Here is a 19,000-nt window from a genome sequence, read left to right as displayed (position 1 = left end):
ATGGGTTTTAAAGCTCCATATGAAGCAAGATGTTGGGCGGAGAGAACACCGCCCCCAGTTTGATCGGAATCTCAGGAATTCTTTACAGACATCGGGGGGGGGTGTTAGGTAACAATAGTCTATAGAGTGTGTATAGGAATTGGACGTGTGAGGGCACCCCTTCGCCTTATATCGTGTAGGGTATCTACAGCTCAGACGCCTTTTTAAAAACGCTGGACTCGTAATGTCTTTGTACCGACTTGAAGCCATTTTACCTTGCCGAATACAAAGGCGATGGTTGGCACGCCTGCCGTTGTAACGCTGGATCTTTTTCACCCACGTGACTTGATGGCGCTAAATGTGAACACCACCACCACGTGTGGACTGCCTTGGCCACGGTGATCGCATTCCTACGGACAACTGCACACCCTGCGTGCTTGACTAAGTAGAATAGGTAGATTACCATCACAACACTATGCACGCATTACCATCGCAACACATCACAGGTCCAGCACGATCGTGACATCACAGGAAAAAGGTCTCAAACCAAGCCTTTGCTATCGCTTAACTTTATTCACCTCATGGCCCACAGTCACGTTGATATGTACATGGTATTCTTGTAAATATTCAGGGCATAGTCATTCGTGTAAATACCGAGAGATGTAGGCGACCCACATAAAACAACGCATGCCAGGCCTCGTGCAGGTCCTAACTACACGTGCAAAAAGAGCACAATCGGCATGTGACAGAACGTAACAGGAAACGTGCGAACAAGAAGAAACCAACTGTGGTGACGACAATGTTCATTAATGTAGAGGTAAGTGTTTAAAGAATTTATCTTAATTTGTACGATGTACGTGTACATGCAAATAAATATACGGGCTCGAAGTGTACAAAATGATCTCATATCAAGGATAAAAGTAATGCATGCTGAAACATAACAAACGTTTTTACATTCAAGCAAAGTTTTAAAAATCCGCGTGGGGCTGTTTAGTTTGGGGGATCGACCTAAAATCCTACCTTTTTAAGAGTTCAATAAATACACAGTTGAAGAGGAATTGACCATGATTATTCGGATACAGAAAGGGCTACTTCTCAGGGTTCAACCCCCAAACCAGCATACTCCTTTTTGGGGGGTCAGTTTATAACATCTGCAGTCGATTTGTATTTATTTGAGATTAACAAAAATTAATATCCAATAAGAAATTAGGCAGTGATGTTCGGCAGTTCAATTCATAAAGTGGTTCAGCTTTTCTCCATAATGTACTCTGCATGAGCTCTGACTAATGATTTGATGTCTGTGTTTTAATGTAAACGACAAAATGCAGCAATAAATAAACTTTCTTAACACCAATGAATATTCTTTATGAAAAAAAACACATAAAACCGGGGGGGGGGCAAATTTCCCCCTGCGCCCCGATCCGGATACGCTACTGTTTACAGTTCAAGTCAGGCTTCACAATGGAAGGTGTAGGCCTATGATTCCCGTATTAATGATAAAATAATTATTCTCTATCAATGAACACTCTAGACAATAAAGGTCATTAGCTACCGGTACGCATATTACAGCTAACAATTAACGCGTAGATTTCGTGGAGTGCAGGGCTAACCGCTTCCTCGAGCAAACATGTTGCACCTTTTTATGCCGTGTTGCCGTTGACTATCCGAAGAAGCAGCTCCCTATAGGCTCCGCTCGTGTCGTCTCTGATGAAATCCGAAAGAGACTGCCCGTAACTGGCTAGAAAAATCTCTTTAATCTTGGCAAGATCGATCTGAAAGGAAATTATTTAAATTTACGATTGGTGTCAGTATATTGGATAATAATTCTTTCAGTTATCATGGCACTGTTTCAATTGTCTACACATGCGCACTGCTGCCAGTTATTTTTCATTAATTAGCATACACCTCGCGGTCAATTCAAACGACGTAACCGTCCTGTTGGTATTGGTGTTTTCCAATGTTTCTTTCAAGATCCGTAGTCCAGGTTGTCGATTATGGACGCCTGATTCAAATGAGAGCTTTCTAGGGTGCGTATAATCCCAGTCAAAATCTGCCGGTGGCATAAACTATTACATGTGTCAAATTGCTATTGTGATAGTTGAGTAATCTGCAAGTCACAATACAGTACAATTAATGTGCATTTCGGCCAGTCAACATAGGGTTTCCAGAGTGTCATATAATTATATTGAATACCTGTCTTGCACTCACCGTAATATATAGCAAGGAACACACCAGGATAGGCCCTATATGATACACAATTGCTACAACTAATTTACAAAAATACCTGTTACCAAAACCGGATATACAGCGCCATAAATTATACATAAATGCACCACGTTCATAACACCAACCGATATTCATCAACGCTCTCATAGGTTCTCAGACAGACCTTATTCATAAGCAAAAGTTAACCGTGTTTTTAATTCAATCAGGTCAATTAGTTGCGTTTCCTGAGGTGCATCTCACCCATCGCGCGGCAGCAATGGCACACTACGTGATCCAGAAGTGCGGGTCAAAACATTTTGATTCAGGTCGACTGTGACAGGTCAAAACCGGGAATGCCTTAATTTCATGAACATTGTTACAGCTTTCGTAAATCTGTGCGTGTCACTCAGAAGTAAAGAGTGAAAGTGATAATACCAGGTAAAGTGAACCATGTGCCATTTTCCCGTCGATTCTTAGAACACACCAAAGTTACCTCTGCACGGGAAACAATGCACCGTATCAACATCTCATCATCCGTGCCAAGTCCTTTCATAGACTTGTACAGTCTCTCAGCAAAGAAGGCCTGGGTATCTCGGACGCTTTTCACTGAAACAAGGTGGGAAAAGAATGAGATTTTTGACGCGAGGAATTTGAATTTTCAGTTTGTAAATATATCGATAACAACGGATGGAATGCACATTCCGTGATATTGAGAAGGGGGAACATTATACCGGAGAGGGCTTTGAACCTGCGACCTCCAGAATACCGTGAAGGAGAGATGTCAACTGAGAAATAAAAATGCTTTGTTATGTTATTACCAAGCGACAAGTAGCCGTCCAGTAGATCTCCAGATGTTTCGCTAATAATGGCGCCCTCAATCCCTCTCTTGGAAATCTGTGTAGAAAAGTCGAACAGGAAGGCTTAGGTCGTATAGAAACCGTGCTCTTTCAAGGAAGACGTCAAGGCCCCAAGTTGTTAAGTAATATGCAACTATTTTCTCGCATCGATCTTACTTCGTAAGAAGATAAAGCCAAGCTACATTTCTTGTTTGAAAAAACGCCCTTTTCCGAGCAAGTGTTCTAATCGACTTACCTTATCATATTCATCAAAGGTGGCGCGCAGTTGGCTGTAGCTCCGCGTTGCAAGAATGCGGTTAAAGACAGACTCATCAGTACCCCAGCGCGCCTCGCCGGCCTTTGACAGAAAAGATGAAAAAGGATGGCACTGTAAAATGCGTGAATAAAAACTTTAAGTATAAGCTACCTGACTTGTTAAAGATAACTACATGTATCTCCTTGATTGCTTCGTGGAGTATCGCCGTTAAAGCCATTGCTACTTATGGGCCCAAGCGCGACCAAGAGAGGGCGCAATTTCCTTGCGCCTGGGGGGCTTTTGGTAGGAACGACACTTTTCTGGTGCACAAACGACTATGAAATAGGCGTTACGGTTGCATCGCTATAAAATACATTAACACTCACGACCGCAGTGGCTCTTTTTCAACTCATGAGGGGGTGCTTCTGCTCAAGGCAGATACTGCAAGACAACACACTTGAATCTTTCCCATTACAACATGCCACATCATTTCAGTTGTTCTTTGAGTAAACATGGAGCCTTCATAGTCAAATGGATCAAGTAGAGTTTCATTGCAATCCCTGCCCAGCCACAAAATACAAACCCTCAACTACATTTTAACCTCTCGATCTTTCACGCATCTGAGAACAAAACACACTCAATGTCAAACACTGCCAGCATCTTGTTGCCAGTAAACTATTATAAGAGATTCGGTATAAGCTCGTTTACTATTCTGCAAGGACAATTTGCACTTTTCGGAAAACCGGCACCCCTTTGAATTGAACTTACGTCAAAAATTGCTTGGGCGTCCGCCTTGGCTTTTTCCTCGTCCACGGAAGCGCTTTCGTCTCTGCCAGCCTAAATCGAAACACATTATTTAATTGGGGTGATACCAACGATTTTTTCTTTGTTTTAAGTTGACTGGTAGCCAAAGAAAACACGAAGGTTTAGACAATGATAGATCGAACTCAGAGAGGCCCAACTCTCAATGGTTGCTGGAAGATTTTTGGTGTCGAACACTTAAGGGTTTGTTCTAGAGTTATTTCAAATTTTAAATTTTACATGAATCATGATCATACAATAGAAAACATGTCCATCATTGTCACCAGTGTAGAAATACTGACGGCCATAATCTTTAAAACGCTGCATCGGATCAGGATGAAACCTTGTAAATGTACATAACATGGAAGTTCTAAGATCATGCTAAGTTTAACTGAAATCTGTCTTTGAAAATCCGAGACTTGAAGGGCGTGGATCCCACACACCCCCCCTCCATGCGTGGCAAAATTACCAATAGGATTTCCAAGGGGAACAAACGCATTCCACAGAAGTTAGTGGTCTGCATAGCTCCATCGATCCAACGTACAACGAACGCGTGCAAGGATCAACTACATAAGTACAGTTAAGAACATTCTTGGTGACCTTGACCAAGCGTTTTGGACTTTTGCCGGGTACCGTTTCATGGTTTTACCGAGCACATGGACAGCATGAGCCGCCTGAAGTGACCGCTAGTGTCCCCAGCAATGTCGTCCTCCAGATCGCGCTTGTATGCTGGGAAAACGAGAACCCTAATGCAAATTACACCGTGTATTCTAAAATGACACTGCAACACACAAAAACGTATTATTTTAGACATAGAACAGAAGCATTTCCAACATAGAAGCCTTTGACTAATTTTGTGCGAGTCGCCAATCAAAAGGCATTAAAAGGTTACTCAAGACAAGACAAGACAAGCAAAGGAATCAACAGAGAAGGTAGTTTACTTTAACCTTCAGGTGTGTGATGCAAATGTTGTTCCAACTCTTTAAGGCCGTGTTCAAAACGGGCTTCCAGAGCTGCGGCTAGGTCTATTGTCTATGCGTCTCCACGCATTTCCAATGGAGCGAAGACCTGGACCTAGCTCTAGACAAGAGATTCGGATGCAGCCTAAGACGTAGTTGCTCTTTTCCAGTTTTTTATTTAACGGGCTCTCTACATGCAAATGTATCGTGCCAAATTGTTACATCAAATGAGGTAATTTCCCCGATATTAGGCCTATAGGCCTAAACCTTTACCCTTAGAAACAACTTACCTTTTTTGTACTCCACTTTAATCTCTTTTATTTCCTGCGTTTGAAAACAATGCCAAAATAACACTCTTAATTCGGTTTTTGATTTTTGATTAATAAAAGGAAAAAACGAAATGCTCCTTCCTCAAAGCGATACAGACTGTCTTCAAGTGATGCTTTCCAACATTGAGGCATGGCGTGACGTGGGTTAAACACAGTACCTTTGTATAACGAAATATTTACCTGATTGTTCTTCGTGCAAAGAATCTCAACCAGCGCCTTTTCGTCCGTCCCAAGTCCCTGTTGTTGTGAGAAATATTATTAACCACTCTTTAGACGTATAATGTAAACATCTATAAACTATACACTTGCACATTTGGCGTTCCATTTACGCCTGTCACATTTGCAAATTAGAGCTGCGTGGTTGTGTCAGCCATATTGAATTGAAAGTGACGTTAACTTTTCATTTTGGGAAACTGAGAGTATTATATAATAGCCGCAAAATGAGAGTTTATTACGAATTCATGCCAGTTTAGGATAATGTAAAATTTGTGATAATTATTTGTTTAAAGTATTTAATGCGAAAGAAAGTTGTTTTCTGTCAGGTTCCTGAAAAAAGAGTCCGTACAAGCCATATCGCTGGTCGATTAGTATGCTGACTCCTCTAAAGGAATGGGAGGCTCATATATAAAACTCAAGTAGGCTAGCTGTCCATTTTATACTTGCCTCGGTGGCTTGGTACAGGCAGCGTGCGTAGTATTCAACTGGCGGGTCCATCAACGCACGAACAGTTTTTCGGTAGTTGCCGCTCAGCTTGCTTAGGAACTGTTCCACGAGGTCCTGTTTAAAGAGGCAAGCGCAGCAAAGAAGTCAAAGGCCAATCTGATCACAGACCTTTCAATGAATGATCAACATAAATTTATTTAAAGGAATCAATCAGCGGGCCCCAAACCTGTCATTTCCAGTCATAGCCAAGCTATTAAGACCCGGCCACACTTTGAATTACAATGAAGCACCTGTTCAATAAATATGCGGATCTGTTCACTGAACAGATTTGACGCTAATTTTGACATTCAAACCATTTGTTACTATTCGTACTGATGGAAAAATGCCTGGACTAAGAAATGTATCATAGTGGTGAGTTTTGAAACTAATGGACACGAAGAATGTGAACATTATAAGTCCATGTTGAAGACTTTGAGATCTTATTCATAGAAATTTGGAAGAAATTGGATCCCCAGAATGATCTGTTTAAGAGTCAAGGAATTATCAGCGATAGGCTTCTCTACGGAAGCTTACAAGAACCATTTCCACAAAAATATTTTCAGTTCACTTATCTCGCAGTGGCGAGATAGCCACTGCGAGATAGCAATTTGCTGCAGCAAGATAATAACTAGAAACAATTGTGCACGTGGTACTTATACGCTTCCGTACCTCTGAGATATTTCTCGGAATATTTTTCAAATATTAAAATCATCCACAGTTTAAGTCATCGGATTACCCGCAAACAAATCCAACATAAAGTTAAATACGGGCGATTCACAAAAGTGTGCCTCCAAGAGTTTGCAACGTGTTGACCAATCACAATGTGGGGAATCTGTCGGCCCTTTCCAAACGCGCATTGGGTGGACGGATTTCGCGCATCGTGATTGACCAACGCATGGCAAACTCTTGGAGGCGCACTGCTGTGAATCGTCAGTATTACAGGTCAATGCTTGGAGTGCGCATGTATCATGCAGGCCTTCTCACTATTTCTGCCTGTCTTAAGTGAGGATATTTTGTCGTTAATGACTATGGAAATTTTAACTGTCCGCAATCGTGCGAACCCACCCGACCGAAGGCCGTCTTGTAGTACGCCTTTATATGTTGGCGCTGTGCATTAGAACGGGACGTCAACACATCAATGATGGCTTTGTCGTCCGTACCTGCAGAAATGCGTAATAACCGGAATTCCAACGAGACAGTCTTAGTCTATAAACAAGCCCAAAATAAACATATGAGAAAACAGACTACCTTGAAATATATGCTTGGTCAATATCAGATCTTGACGGATAATCCCCGTGCTTCAGTGTTTGTTTAACCTATATTTCTACTATGCCCCCTTAAACCTTAAAAATCCCCCGTTTTTGATTGTGATTTTACATACACCCTGGCGGGTTAGGGTTAATTTTCAGTTTGGAATCTGCTTTGAGGGGACCGTAGACAATCGCTCAAAGTAATCGGCCTCCTAGAACAAATTGACAAAATAACGACTACCTCTCTTTTAAAATTAACTTAATACTCAAGTCTGTGATTACACATGAGTCAGCTTCAAACACTAATCGGTAAAAAAGTTAAAAGTTTACACACGGGTTGTGTTGTGTCTACATTTTTCTTCAAGTTGTTGAGGACTCCCCAAACGACATGCAGTCTGGTTTACTGACCTAGTGAGAGCCTGAACGTATGTGTTGAATTAGGTAGTTCCCGCGTTTTGAAATGAGACATGACACCAAAAATCGGGCCTTCGCCTCATATCATCAATATGCAAGACGCCTGGCATGATCTTAAAAAGGTGATATGGAGTTTCACGCATGGCACTAAATTCGGTAGAAATTTTAATGTTAAAGAAAAATTATTTTGCATCCGCGCTCGATCAGGGAAAACGAAAGTGTTAAAAAGTTGGAGATTTGTGGAATTTTTCCAAGTTAGGTCGCGTGGCACTGTTAGCCAACTGACCTTCGATGTGTCTGGAACGTGTTGTCAAGGACCACATCGAGCCACGGCGTGACCAAATAATTATGCCTTGCAACCTGCCACGCATCTCTGGTTTGATGTCTTGATTTAATATCGACCAGCATAACTTCTGAATGTAAGCACAGTCCTGTCAATTGGCCTGCACTTAAGCAGCTTAGAGGATATTCTTTTGTCTATAAACTTTGAAGTGTCGTTTTCTACGGACGGCTCTCTGTTCGTAAAATAAATCCAGTCATGGTTGAAATTTTTAAGATGGCATGGTACGCAACAGAAAGCGTGTTACAAGGGTAAAAGGCTCTTTGCATATTGTATTTAACAACCATTAAAGAGCACGTCTAAGGAAAACATGTTTTCTCTGATTTTATCTGTTCCAATATGGAAGCATCCAAATCGAACGCAGTGTCATTTTGTCTTCAGAGATCAACTATAACACTTCCTGTTCATGCCAAGATGCAAATCCTGAATGCAGATTGCATCATTCAGAGAAAGCCTTTGTGCGTGCCAAACAATGGCTACAAACAATGGCTACAAACAATGGCTAGATGCATTGTTTGGCATGTACAAGGGTTTATCCACTACGAACACAGAGCGAGGGTTCCAATAATTTTCTGTTTTCTCCGAATGGCGCAACCTACATTCACAATTCGCATCTTGACATGAACAGAAAGAAAACCGTTTTAGCATGTTATAGTTGAGCGCTGAAGACAAATGACACTGTGTTCGATTTGGATGCTTCCATATTTATTTGAACAGATAAAATCAGAGAAAACATGTTTTCCTTAGAGGTGCTCTTTAACTTGAAGATCGCAACGAAGAGTAAACAGAGTAAATTTAAATCCCTTTGCGTCAGCATTTTCCCCATTATGGCAATCATATAGATTTCAACGTGGCCATGCTTGACACAAAACCGCAATTAGTTAATGAAGCATTACAGTGCAAGAGTCATGCACGGAGCTCACTCGGGCACCGTAGAATACGACTTGGATCGATTCCTCACCTATTCCTGACATGGCCTTGCGCAGTACGATCGCATCTTGTTCCCGGTCAAACTGTGGGGCTTCGGTTATTGTTCCCTGATAGAAATACAGCATGCAGTAAACACAAAATATTTAGAAAAGAAGTTGAAGAGTAATAGATTGTATAACTATAATGTTTTCTTTCCTGGCATTCCTGGGATTCAAACTACACGACTTTATCCAAACGCGTCTTCCAACCTCGCTCGATCGTCCTCGCACATTTTCTTGTTGCTTGCCGTGCAGAGAAAAAACTTTTCTCATTTACTTTTTATCCAGGTCTTTGTCGGAAGAAGAAATCAAGAAAATGAAACAAACTAACCTGGTAAGTTGCCATGGTGCCGAAGTCTTTGACCTGCCCTAGATAGACGGGACACTGGGTTTGGGGTTAGGCCCTGGTCGAATCGCCTGACTTGCAGCAGAAAAAAAGCCAGTTGAGTAAACGATTTTCACTTTGCAATGAACTTACGCTCGTTTGACCGAGAAGCCTACCTTCTGACTAATATAATTGTGCGGGTGGATCCTTACAAAAGACCTGCTGCAATCTGTTGGTAGGCGTGGACACCGTGCGTCAACTGTCTGCATAGTGTACATATATTTTAACCGATGACGCCATTCTTTGGCCAGATGCCTTGGCAGAAATTCAATTTGATTCAATTTCCTACTAGACTATTCCATTTGACAGTGGGTGTGGCTTCGTGCAGTTGAACGTATTTGCACCTGCACTTCAGGTTGTGTCGATATTGAAAAGTCGGTAGATGTGTCTGTTATGAGGTCCTGGATTGGATCTGTTGAACTAGTTGCTTGCTAAGAATATATTTGAGGGCGCAATTTCTTGGCAGATATGTTGTGACCTCGGGAATCTCAACTTGGCAAGACTGAATTGGGTAAACCCAGGGCATAAGGGCTATATGTACAATAGATCGGGCGGCATAACATCATATGCTCGGCGAGGTAATGTCCATATCCGCCTGTCAGTGCACGCGCAACAATATGTTGATGTCCGACGGCTAGGTCACACAATAAGGAACCCAACGGTGGCAACATTACCACTCTAAAAGTGTTTACCAAACAAGAAAAATCGCCTGTCTGCGGAGGCGTATCTCGCCGCAGCGTCTATTTCATTGGTTCAAGTTGGCTGTGAAGAAGTACCAATTATTGCAGGGGGTCGAACGCCAACACAAGTGGACATAACCCAGGTTGAGAATTAAATTAAGGCCTATTGTTGCACATCGCTTACAGGCATACATTTGCGAGATAGTGACTCGCCTTTTCAAAATACCAGTTTGAAAAAAGCATTTGGCCTGTATACGCTACGGTACCTGTCCTCGTTACATGTAGGCCTACTCCTGCGGCCAGTTCGCAAACCTTTACACTACATCGACGCCAAGTTACCAAGGCTCGTTGTTACTGTGATAGACTGAAGATCCGACTTCAAATAAAAAGTCACGTTATACAAAGTAGCCTTATACCACTGACAGAGTGCCGTCAGAGAGAATTTTTGAAGAACTCTCAGCCCTAAAAAGAGCGGAAGCCGTGGTTTGGAAAACTTCAAACAACAACGATTGTATTAGTTGCGACAAGAATAAAATGTCTTTCATGTCTCATTTGAAACACAATGCCCAATGGTTGACATGTAGATGTTACTGTGTCAAAGATCATGCCGTTGGTGAAGAGCTGAACATGGGCCTTCAGCTGGACCAAGAGAGGGCGCTGTCGTCTTAGCAAGGGTGGCTCCTTTGATCGGAATCGCTGGATCACGGACGGCGTGGGAAATGTACCCGATACGGTTGCATCACTGCCAACAAAATTATTGACCATTCCAGGCCAACATGGCTCTTTACAACCGATGAGGGGGTGCGTCTCCTCGAGGCAGATCTAAGAAACAACGTCTGATAAACTACTCAGTGTGCGTACAAATAAAAAAATCACTTGTTTATCATCTCCAGCGGTTCGATTATTCTTTCTGCACGTAGAAATTCGAAACCTGAGACGCTTGGTGGCGGCAAACGCACCCCGTCTATTGCCCACATATCTAGAATTAATTTATATGGAAGCGGTAGCTTTTATTTCAGGAGACCTTTATAATTATTTCAAGATTTGGTTAAATCATGAAAATTCTCCAAACAACGATTCTGAGCGATTTTGAAATGGCTCGTAAGATATCTTAAAAGTATTCGAATGAAAAAGAATTGTGTGAGAATGGTTTTGGTTGGCAAGAGTTCATGAGCCTCTTTCTGTGTTCATAGAAAAGAAAAGCTTTTTCCTATGACCCTCGAGCTGAAGCCTTTTCTTGGCAGCGGGGGCTCCGTTGGTCGGAGCTGAACTTCACTGGTTCACAAACCACTATGAAATGCACGTGTTGCGGTTGCATCGCTACCAACAACCGACGAGGGGGTGCTTCCGCTCGAGGCCGATAGTTTTTGTGGGTGCAGGCCAGTAAATAGGCCCAAAATTACTTGAGCCGGCCAATCACAATTTTATTTTCATGCATTCAAATTCGATGTTTAATAGAGTATTTTGTAGCCCCATGAGCTTCACGATTTGTAGAAAAGACAGGTTGAGGCGACCGACATGAATTCTAGCTTGTAGCTGAGTACGATTTGAAAGAAATCGGTGCCTAAAAACGGACTATTTTTGGAGGAGTGTAGGCATCAATCTTTAAACTGGCGAGGGGGCCACACGACTGCTTTTTAGGGGTGACCTTCTGTGGGAAAAAAATCTTCAGAAGTCATCGGTTGATGAATGGAATATGAAAAGAAAGTGAAAGATCATAAAATGAGCTTTAATTTAATTCGTGTCACAAACGGCTGAGAAACCCATGAGCTTTTTCCTGACTTTTTGAAGTTCAGGTATTTATCACTGTGGATAATGGGACTTTGTTTACTGACCTGCAACCTTGTCACAGTCTCCAGACCAAAGTACAGCGCCCTCATATGACGCCCCTTGTCTTTCAGCCCCTTACTGATTGAGGGCGCCTTCCTCGGGCCTTTTCCATGTGCCGACCGTCTCCAAATCTGATTGATCTGCAGTGCTGTCACGTGGAGGCTCTTATGATTGACCAAGACGACCCTGGGACTTTTATGGAAGTGGCGGCCCCACTCCATCTGAATACAATACCGACGAAATGGAAAAAAGGTGGGTACCCACAACTTACTCTGGTCAATCTATGAGACTCATCTACACGGAGAGTGTAAACAAATCCTGACTGTCACAGAAGCAAAAGGCAAGGATTTGCACGAAGAAAAAAATGAACAGTTGGTGAAGCTGTTCTGCGATATCTTAACCCCTAGCTGATGACTGTTTTAAGACCAGAATTGAATTTCTTGGGTTTAGCCTTTGCGCCCATTCCACTTTTTGCCCAACTATCGCCCAGTAACATCGCTGGCCATTTGCGGTGACTGCCTTCGAGAGCGGTATAAACTCGGGATTGAAGAAAGCCATGGTTCAGTGATGGTCGCTCCGTCCTTTTTTAAAGTCCTTTGTGCCCCGTCCAAGTACTTTTCGTTATTGGCTGGGCGCCAAAAGTATAAATCTCCTTAGAGGTCGTTTCGGTGTCTGGAACCAAGGCGTTTCAGGGCGGTTCGAATGCCTGAAATTACAGTCGATCCAATTCCAAGTCAGGCGCATACAGTATATAGTCGCCAGGGCTGGGGCCAATTTCATAGAGCTGCTTAAGCACAAAATTTGCTTAAGCACAAAAAACCTTGCTTAAAAGACAAAGGTTACCAGCTCAAAATCTATATGATTGTCATGATAACCAAAAGACAGGTAAATACCATTCCTAACCAATGGACAACACTTGGAGTTTTGGCTGGTAGCCTGATTTGTCATTGCAAGGTTTTTTCACGCATAAAGCAAATTTTGTACTGAAACAGCTCTATGAAAATGACCTCTGGTTTGCTTAACCCGTCGACCTTAATCCAGACCTTGGAAATGGTCTAGTTCGGTGTGACTCAAGTAGGCCAGTCCAGAGTGTAACACGTTTGGATATCGCACAGTCGATGGTATAGACAGTGACTAACAGAGTCTTAAAGCTAGAAATTCCGACTCAGAAGTGTTTCATTTCCCATGGAAACCTTGACATTTTTGCTTTTGCCTAAAATTTGTGCTGTGGGGGGAAAAATGACTGGCCTCCACAAAGGAAGGGGGCGGGAACACCAAACAAGAATTTTGTTTACTTGGCTTTCTTCGTTTTTAATTTTCTCCCAAAGTGCCATCTCGCAACGGCGAAACGCCGTGGCAAATTATTCCAAAAACATCTGTTGGTTATGGCGCTTCCACACTTCCGTACGGAACTGTTCAAATCATCCTATAATTAGACATGTTCATCGCCGTTCAGTTTCATTTTTACCGCTGTTTATGGAAAAGTCTGTGACATTTTGTAATTTGCGGGGGACGTGTTAAAATTAATTGGAAATTGTATCCGAAGAAAAAAAATATGGCGAATAAACAGCTGTTCTGGTGCTGGGTTTTGCATATTATTAGGCGAACGCAGAATGGATTAATAAGTTCTTGGGAATGTGTATACACGAGGGGATGAATTCTAGGGAATTTGTTACCCTTAAAAAATTAGAAATTATCAGTAGATTCATGTATTGAGCCTTGATGCAGATTCAAAACAACCTGATTGTCGACATGTTGTATCTGCCTCAACAACCAGGCCATGTGCATTTTCACAGATTGTATTCAGTGGCGGAAAGCAAGACCCGTCGTATATAGATGACTGCTAAATATAACTCGACACTGCAGTATATCAGAAAGTTTGACCAGACATATATTCGAATCACGGGCCTGCATTATGAGCAGCATCAACGTTTGTTTGCATGTGCAGATTTCGATGAGAAAGGCTGAAGGAGGCCACTTCATTTGTGTTGCAAAGATGGGGGAGTATTCTGAGATGACGGATATTTTTCTTGATTAATTTTCGCATGATTGTGTCTTTAGAAGCAATTACTCCAGCACTAATACTTGACAGCTACGCTGTATTTTTAAGAAACGAATGATTTTTTTGGACGGGCCTTAATGTTGTCGAGGTCGTCTCCCTAATCGCATTTTCAAATGGAGCTGTTCATGTGAAAATAGTCAATTTAATTAAATCTGTCAAGTGCGACGGTTCAGAAATACATTTGTTTTCTGTGACAAACCTTATTTCATCGCTTTGAAACAATTTTGGGCGCCATGGTATACTGAATGTTTAGTTACCAGAATTACTCTATAAATTTGGGGTCCAATGTTTTTGTGTGTCCCCGTCACATCGTACATAAGATTTGTAGGTTTAAGAATACATTCTTCAGTTTTCCAGGGTTATAAAGTAATGCAAATTACTTGCCAGACAAATGAAAAAGTCTGAGGTCAATTCAAATGATATTTCCATATTTAGCTAACAGTGGCGTGACTTCGAGGGAAACTCCCCCCCCCCTGGCTTTTTCCTTCCCCCGTGTGCCACATCCCCGGCCCAGAAATTAACTTAGACAAGAAATCAATCCTACAGTCAGTGTTTTAGCTGTGACTGACCCCACTGATTGCCCTCTCAAATAAACGTTAATAGCCCTCTCCCCCAGATTCACTCAAATTACTCCATTAGTGCAAATTACACAAGTCAGGTGTAACAAGGACACAGAAGTTATCACACTCTTGGACCCATCGGTGAAAGGTCATTTCGGGATACCACAGCGTGTGCAGTGGTGAAATTCATATGCTGTTCTCCACTCGTGTTCCGGTAAAGATGAACCACATTTTGTGGAGATGGGGGGCGATGAATCCAGCTAGGGGCAATTCTTCGGTATAAGCAGAGTTCCAGTCACGAGAGGTCTAGTCTTGTCTGATCCATGACCTTTTTTCTATGCAAATATTTCTCAGCTTAGCAGCAGGTCCATGATATTATTTGGCCCTGGGTGCAATCCGCCCAGTAAGGTTTCATGATATCTTATTTATATTTTTGGCTTTTCTTGTCGCACCGTGCACTCCTGCATGACTTTCCCAAGAATACCTCAGAGTGGATTTTTCTTTTCCACCTAATTTATGACAACTGGATAAGCCGTTCTCGTATCATGCCAAAATACCAGACGGGCGAAAATGTTAATGCCTCCCATTTGCAGTGGAAGCGCATAATTGCATGGCTCCGGCAAAGAACAAAGTAGCAGCGTGCATTATCAGATAACCGTAACAAAAAAGCTTTCTCCGACTGGATGCAATTTGATAGTGATGTTATTACCAGATAAATAAAACATTCGTAGATGGCTTAAGAGCAAACCCAGACCCAGTTTTTTGAGGGGTCAAATTTATTTTTCCTCGGGGAGGTATTAGATTTGGGATTGTTATTACGGAACAGTTCATTGTCTAAAGGGTGAGGCGAAATTCTTGGGCTGTTTACACTGAGGAAGGGAAACTGAAATGAGTCCCCCGGGAAATCTATCGTATAAAAAAATTACTCTATTAATTCTGCCAATGGGGCAGTCAAGATCGGAATCGGGCAGATTTCCCGCTGACCCGACAGTGAAGTAAAAGAGATTGTTTTAAGGGTCGATTGAAAGAAAATGTTACCTCAAAAATGACCCCCCTAAGTACAATGCTTTTCACTCGGCAACAGGTTACAAGACTGCATATTTCGCAAAGCATCGTATACCGGGATTCAGTCTGGTCCTCCACGGCCTCTTGCCGGCCTTTTACCGTTTCAAATTTTGTGCGCATCTAGAAATCTGACCCAGTGTCAAAGAGAAGAGTTTCTTTTGCAAGGCTCGGGTGTCAAACCGGTGTCATGGTTGTCTTGGTTTAGACAAAACGTTTGAGCCTTAAGTAGCTCGACCTTTAGTTCGGGCTACCTGACCAGCTGGCATCGAAGGTAAATGCACTGGCGGCCTTTCCTTTTATCCGTTACAGCTGTGAAGCTTGTTCAAAGTGTACCCGCACTTTGGCTGAAACCTGCCCGGGGAAAAATTGAGTTCGAAGCACCTTCAAGGCGAAATTATCATAATTTCATGGGCCTGCAGAGAACTACTAAATCACACCATGTAGAATTTGTGCGTCGTAAAATCGCAGCAAAAAGCAATTAACACCACAAATCCAATCCGCGAGATTACAGTTGTTTGCTGTATGCAGAATTAACAGTCTTCTTCCATATTACAAAAGTTTCTCCTTCTTCCTTGAAACTCAAAGAAAATCTCAGAAATATTAGAAATCGAGCAAATAGTTAAACAATAAGAATAAAATAATTTTAACTCCAGGGTTTCTTTCATCCAAATAAAGAGGCCAACTGATCGTAGCACATGGCTTCCGTCTTTGCAAGAAGATAAAATGGCATGCCTGCGACCATAACGTTTCGAAGTTTCTAACACTCTAGGAATACAAATCAATTAACTGTCGCTAAAAAATCAATTGCCAGGTATTAGATGGCAACTCGACTTGATGAGAGACCAAATATAAACCAACTGCATACAATCGTAAATAATTCAGCAGAACATCTAGCGTAAATCTATTATGTATCCACTGGAGTTTCAATGTAGACGTTACGAATCAAATGTTAATGCATTTGGCTTTTCCCACCCTCGTTAGTTGAATGTCTTGCGGTATACTGCATTACCACATCCAACCCGCTTAGCCACGCCAAACGGTTTAAAATGAACGAATTTTCTAATATGATATTCCATATTACAATCGGTTTATGCATTCACGTAATTTTGTTCACTAATCTCTTTAAACAGTCTACCAACAGTGGTTTGGCGGTTTGACCAAAGCTCAAATGACAAGTAATTTATGACCTTACTCTATATTTGCCGGTATGTTTTAAGGAGTTCCGTGTCCTTGTTTATATCTAGCGTGAATGTGCAATATGTGGTTCAGTCTTGCTGATCTGTTTTGGCTTTTATGGCATTTTTATCTCTTTGTACATGATGTTGTGTCTTAATGTCTGAAATTGTATTTTATGTGAATAGGTTTGCACTATAATTGTAAAAGGGGACCCGATTCATCCTCTGTTGGGGAGGTTTCTTTCTAATTATTGTGAGATAAATAAAACAATAATAAAGAGGCCTTGCTCACAGAAGCTGTGTTGAATTCTTTTTGTTATTTCACAGAAAGATAGACACCATAAGCTCCTCAATTCCTTGAGTCAAGCGAATGGAAATAACACCACGATGGCTGCCATGTAAAATGTCCGTAATGATACGCTATGAGTGCAGTCCACTAATTCAAGTGAGACTTTCCAGCCAGTTCATTAACATTAAAAGTGCCCCCACAGTATCTTTTGAAAAAGGAGACTGTGTGGCCCCCAAAATGGTGAGATTGTGTAAATCTTTGCCAGAATCAACTCCCTGGGTCTTTGGGCTTTCATCTGAGAGAAGAATGGCTAAAAAATACTGTTGAAAAATGGTCCTCAGTGCCCGAGAAAGTTGAGGGTTGCCACCTGGCTGCAAGCAGACTTCGGAAAAAAATACTTTTCGGAGGGTAATTTTTCTCTGTGGGAATAACTCAAAATGTAATCCGTTAACCCACAGAAAATTGAAAAGAAAGTGAAAGATTATGGACCACACAATAATTTAACATGTATTTTAGAAACCTCAGGGATGTTGGTATGCATATTATTGGGCCCTGAACAATGCTGATTTTACACTGTTTTCAATGGGGCTTGAATTAGTGGACTGCACCCCCTACTCCACGACAGCGGATGTAAGAAGAGAGGGTAGGCAGTGTCCTTGCAGCTGCTTTCATGCTTCGAGTCGAGCTAGATTTAATAACACACAGAAACAAATTTCAGACTTTACGACCAACCCGTGTAATAGGCACTATTAGTTCCTGGAGTTAATCCCTTGTATAGATGAGTTAAGCAATGAAAAGGGTACCAAGATGGCTGCCGTGCAAAATGTCTGTGAAGATACGCAATCCCCCGACGAGTTATCTCAAAATGAGTGGGTGTTCAACGCCCTTGCAGCTACAAGCTTTGAGTCCAGCTGGATTTTACAGCCAACAGAAACAAATTGAAGATTTTACGACCAGCATGTGATTCCAACTTGTTCCAGTCCATTTGTTGGCTTAATGGTTGATTGGTCGTATACCGCGTCTGGTACCTGTGTTTGTCCGTTGCCCGGGGTTCTGCCCTACTGTAATACAGTGCGACAGATTGTGCACAAAACTCGAACTGTACACGGATTATCTTCGCGTCTGGTACCTGTGCTTGTCCGTTGCCCGGGGTTCTGCCCTACTGTAATACAGTGCGACAGATTGTGCACAAAACTCGAACTGTACACGGATTATCTTCGCGTCTGGTCGATGGCATAAAATGACGGCATCAGGAAAAATGAGTCGCGCTTGGTGTTTTTCACCTTTGTCATATACCGATGAAAGGACATTTTTGTGCCCTTTATTTCAAAGCGCCTTCATTAACATATTTGAGTGATCGACTGTTAATTCTGATTTCTAAAGCTCCAGCAAATACGGTTACTTGGGACCAGTTGCGTTTGTTGCGAATCCGATGCACTGAACGCTTCTGTTTCGGTACTATATCTAATCAAAATAATTTTTCATTTGAAAAGAATAGACACAATCTGACAGCATTCTTTTTAATAGACAACATTGTAGGAACCCCATAATTCGAAGATAATGATTAACAGAAGCCAACCTAAAAGTTAGTTTGACGGTATAAATCGGTTTGATAAACGGTGTAAATCAGTTTGATAAATGGTATAAATCAGTTTGACAAACGGTATAAATCAGTTTGATAAACGGTATAAATCAGTTTGACAAACGGTATAAATCAGTTTGACAAACGGTATAAATCAGTTTGATAAACGGTATAAATCAGTTTGACAAACGGTATAAATCAGTTTGACAAACGGTATAAATCAGTTTGACAAACGGTATAAATCAGTTTGATAAACGGTATAAATCAGTTTGATAAACGGTATAAATCAGTTTGAAAAACGGTATAAATCAGTTTGATAAACGGTATAAATCA

At 41.7% G+C, this 19,000-nt stretch overlaps 1 protein-coding gene across 1 annotated transcript; it reads right to left on the bottom strand.

The window, feature by feature from the left end:
• Positions 1–532: 532 nt before the first annotated feature.
• LOC110978768 (annexin-B12-like) lies at positions 533–9,657 on the bottom strand. The gene is made up of 12 exons (XM_022234033.2): positions 9,371–9,657; positions 9,033–9,108; positions 7,133–7,227; positions 6,029–6,142; positions 5,546–5,602; positions 5,327–5,360; positions 4,727–4,806; positions 4,045–4,113; positions 3,277–3,378; positions 3,003–3,078; positions 2,678–2,790; positions 533–1,751 (listed from the first exon to the last, which is right to left on the bottom strand). Exons 1-12 carry the CDS (start codon positions 9,383–9,385, stop codon positions 1,620–1,622), a joined length of 963 nt encoding a protein of 320 aa, XP_022089725.2. The 5' UTR covers positions 9,386–9,657; the 3' UTR covers positions 533–1,619.
• Between the last annotated feature and the right edge of the window lie 9,343 nt (positions 9,658–19,000).

This window comes from Acanthaster planci, linkage group LG18 (assembly GCF_054643075.1).
Source record: "Acanthaster planci isolate LZ-2023a linkage group LG18, COTS_SCS, whole genome shotgun sequence".
Lineage (NCBI taxonomy): Eukaryota > Metazoa > Echinodermata > Asteroidea > Valvatida > Acanthasteridae > Acanthaster > Acanthaster planci.
This window is presented reverse-complemented; position numbering and strand designations above follow the sequence as displayed.